This window comes from Protobothrops mucrosquamatus, unplaced genomic scaffold (assembly GCF_001527695.2).
Source record: "Protobothrops mucrosquamatus isolate PMUCROS unplaced genomic scaffold, P.Mucros_1.0 scaffold_140, whole genome shotgun sequence".
Taxonomy (NCBI): Eukaryota; Metazoa; Chordata; class Lepidosauria; order Squamata; family Viperidae; genus Protobothrops; species Protobothrops mucrosquamatus.
The window spans coordinates 275,570-279,427 of NW_015386216.1; the positions used below are offsets into that span (position 1 = coordinate 275,570).

The window sequence follows — 3,858 nt, forward strand, 5'->3', positions numbered from 1 at the left end:
CTGGACAACCTCTGAGTCAGCGCTTCGAACAGCACTGGGTTGCCTGACCCAGTAATTTTCCCCAACGTGAAAAATAAAAAGAGTTCAGACTTGGCAGAAAGATAAGTTATTATAACGTCACAGTAAAGTCTCAACTAAGCAAAGCAAGGTCCGTGGAATCATAAAGCTGATTACATTAATGGCGTCTTCATTAAATATTGCTCAACAGGCTCATTTCTCTGGAACAATTTATCTCTAGGCATCTCTTCCAGAGAGACTATAAATTCGTTGGAACTGACTAAGAAACCGAATGCTTGTTTTCGTCTTTGTCTGAATTAAACCACCATTCTCAAAGTGCTTCAGTTGAAGAACGGTTGCAGGAATTGGGTATGGCTAGTCCAGGGGCAGGCAACCTTGGCTCTTTTATCACTCGTGGACTTCAACTCCCAGAATTCCTGAGCCAGCCATGCTGAGGAGAAATGGAGAGGTTTCCATGCTGAGCCAGGCTGGCTCAGGAATTCTGGGAGTTGAAGTCCACGAGTCATAAAAGAGTCAAGGTTGCCTACCTCTGGCCTAGGCCTAGGGCGCTTTATGACTCGTGGACTTCAACTCCCAGAATACCTGAGCCAGCATGGCTCAGCTTGGAAACCTCTCTCTTTCCCCTCAGCACGGCTGGCTCAGGAATTATGGGAGTTGAAGTCCACGAGTCATAAAAGAGCCAAGGTTGCCTACCCCTGGGCTAGTCTATTGAAAGATTGAGGGCAATAGAAGAAGGGGACGACAGAGAATGAGGTGGCTGGATGGAGTCACTGAAGCAGTTGTTGTTGTTGTTAGTTGCGAAGTCGTGTCCGACCCATCGCGACCCCAGAGACAACGTTCCTCCAGGCCTTCCTGTCCTCTACCATCTTCTGGAGTCCATTTAAGCTCAGGCCTACTGCTTCAGTGACTCCATCCAGCCACCTCATTCTCTGTCGTCCCCTTCTTCTATTGCCCTCCATCTTTCCCAGCATTAGGCTCTTCTCCAGTGAGTCCTTCCTTCTCATTAGGTGGCCAAAGTACTTGAGTTTCAACTTCAGGATCTGCCCTTCTAAAGAGCAGTCGGGGTTGATCTCTTCTAGGACTGACCGGTTTGAATGCCTTGCAGTCCAAGGGACTCGCAGGAGTCTTCTCCAGCACCATAGTTCAACTGAAGCAGTAGTCATGAGCTTAAATGGACTCCAGAAGATGGTAGAGGACAGGAAGGCCTGGAGGAACGTTGTCCATGAGGTCGCGATGGGTCGGACACGACTTCGCAACTAACAACAACAACAACAGGTCTAACGAAGAGAAGGACCAGGGGAGACATGATAGCAGTCTTCCAATATTTGAGGGGCTGCCACAGAGAGGAGGGGGTCAACCTATTTTCCAAAGCACCTGAAGGCCAGACAAGCAATAACAGATGGAAACTGATCAAGGAGAGATTCAACCTGGAAATGAGGAGAAATTTCCTGACAGTGAGAACAATCAACCAATGGAACAGATTGCCTTCAGATGTTGTGGGAGCTTCATCACTGGAAGCTTTCAAGAAGAGACTGGACAGCCATCTGTCAGAAATGGCGTAGGGAAGCTTTTGGTTACCCAAATACAACTTACTTTGAAATTATAAACAAGAGAGACATTTTGAACACTGATGGGAAATTAAAATTTAAAAAAAAAAAGCAAAAACAGGATACTGATTGAACATATGGATATTAAGTACAAATGCAATTAAGGTATGTTTTGGTTAGAAACGATTTTAAACTGACATTATTGATATGGAAACTAATCAAGGAGAGAAGCAAGCTAGAACTAAGGAGACACTTCCTGACAGTGAGAACAATTAACCAGTGGAACAACCTGCCTCCAGAAGTGGTCAATGCTCCAACACCGGAAGTTTTTAAGAAGAGACTGGACAGCCATTTGTCTGAAATGGTATAGGGTTTCCTGCCTGAGCAGGGGGTTGGACTAGATGACCTAGTTGGAAGTTGCCAAGTTGGAAGACCCCTGCACTAAATAAATGGCCAAAAATTTAGGACTAGTTATAGCCTGTTCTCGTAGTGGTCAACCACCTGCATAAGAAGCCTATACGTCTCCCAGCAGGTGGTCTTCAGAAGAGACCCTACCTCCCATCAAAGCTGAGAATCAATGATCTCCAGAACTTCCCTAAACAAACTATTATGATGTAAAAAATAAAAAACCCAGCTCACGCTTTATAACTGTTCTTTGAATGGACAACATATTCTACACAGACAGATTAGTTTACACATTATGCTATCCCATGGTTTATCAGACAAACCATTACTGAATTCACACAATGGGACTGAGCCTGAAAGTCAGGATTTTACAAACCCACAATGACAGGGATCGTGCAACATCTCAGCCAAAACTAAATAATCAATTATGGCTTAATGCATTCTATAAACCAGCTTGCATCTGAGCAGCCCTTAGCACAACCCGGTGCAGTTGGCTACTTCTATTATCCCCCTATTGGAGAATGGGATTTGAGGAAGAAAGAAAACGTACCTCTAGTAAGATACTAGCTGAGGAAAGATTTGAATGAGGGAGTGCTTAATTCAGCATATATAGGTAGCTTCTATCTATCATCTAATTTATAAAAAGTTGATATTCACTTTTCAACTATTTCAACTGTTGAAAGCCACCAGAAATGGGTAATATGAAACATGATTTTAATATATCTTTTTCTACTCACTGGAATAAAGCCCATTCCAATTCAGCTTTATAAAAAGGTGTTTAAAATAAGAGTGGCAAAATAAATTCTTGTTCAGAAATGCCTTCCTGAACATTGGACCATCATTATCTCCACGCAGTTGAACCCCTTATTTTAAGAAACGTTGGCTCCCACAAATGAACGTGCAAGATTGGTCCCGATCCTTCGGCACGGGACTTACACCTTCTTTTCAAGGATTAAAAAAAAGCAACATCCCATCCCATCAGCCCCCATCAAACAGGGCTCACCTGGCCGTTTCCTTCCATTCCATCTCTTGTCCATCCACAGGTAGAAGTTCATCCAGTTCCGTGAAGAGCTGAGGGGGTGCAGGGCTGTCGTCATCTTCTCCCAAAATGAAACGGATGCGCTCCGCGGCCGGAGAGACTGCAGAGGTGAAAATACTGCGGTTAACGGACTGAAGAATAACTAAGGATGTGCGCTTCCTCTCCTTCACCTTCTCTCCATAGCCATTGGGTTGCTTCTGCTGGTGATGGTCTCCTCCATCTGACATGTTCGCTCTGGAACGTGGGCTGTCGTTCCTCTTCTTCTTGTCCTTAAACTTCCTAAGGTACCTACGTCTAGATTCCTCCCTTCTTACACTTAAAACTTAAAGCTTGGGGTAAAGTTCAAGAGGGCAAGGGACTTTTTCCCCCACAACTCATTTAAGATGGGTGTTAGCAGCAAAGCCACACAGCTCCTCGCCGAAGAAAAACCAGGACAGAACTTCTAGGCTCAACACCAATTTGTTCTCGGGTAGGTGCCCAGAGAATTTTCATATTCTGATCAGCTGAGGTCCTTTCAAGACTTTTTCTTTATAGGCTAGAACCAGTTCGAGCCAAACTATCTGGGAGGGGGGGCACCTTATGCAGAGGAAGTGGCATCCCATTGCCAATTTCCCCTCCCTTTGTGCAAAATGGGAACTTTCATTGGCTTGCGAGGCAGCGTGTTACCCCTCTAAGACTCATTACCAATGCAAAAGGGAATATTTAACAAAATAGACTCTCGCCTACTTTTACACAGAAGGCTGTGTGTGTTTGGTCCATTTAGTTATCCAACACGCCGGGAGAAAAGAAAGAAAGAAAGAAAGAAAGAAAGAAAGAGAGAGAGAGAGAGAGAGAGAGAGAGAGAGAGAG

General features: G+C 44.5%; 1 protein-coding gene across 1 annotated transcript in view; it reads right to left on the reverse strand.

The window, feature by feature from the left end:
• Positions 1-3,236, reverse strand: part of SLC4A4 (solute carrier family 4 member 4) — a 104,474-nt gene extending 101,238 nt beyond the window's left edge. Inside the window, exon 1 of the mRNA XM_015818580.1 lies at positions 2,974-3,236. Within this exon, the coding sequence (XP_015674066.1) occupies positions 2,974-3,236 (263 nt within the window). The remainder of the gene's footprint in view (positions 1-2,973) is intronic.
• Positions 3,237-3,858: the final 622 nt, after the last annotated feature.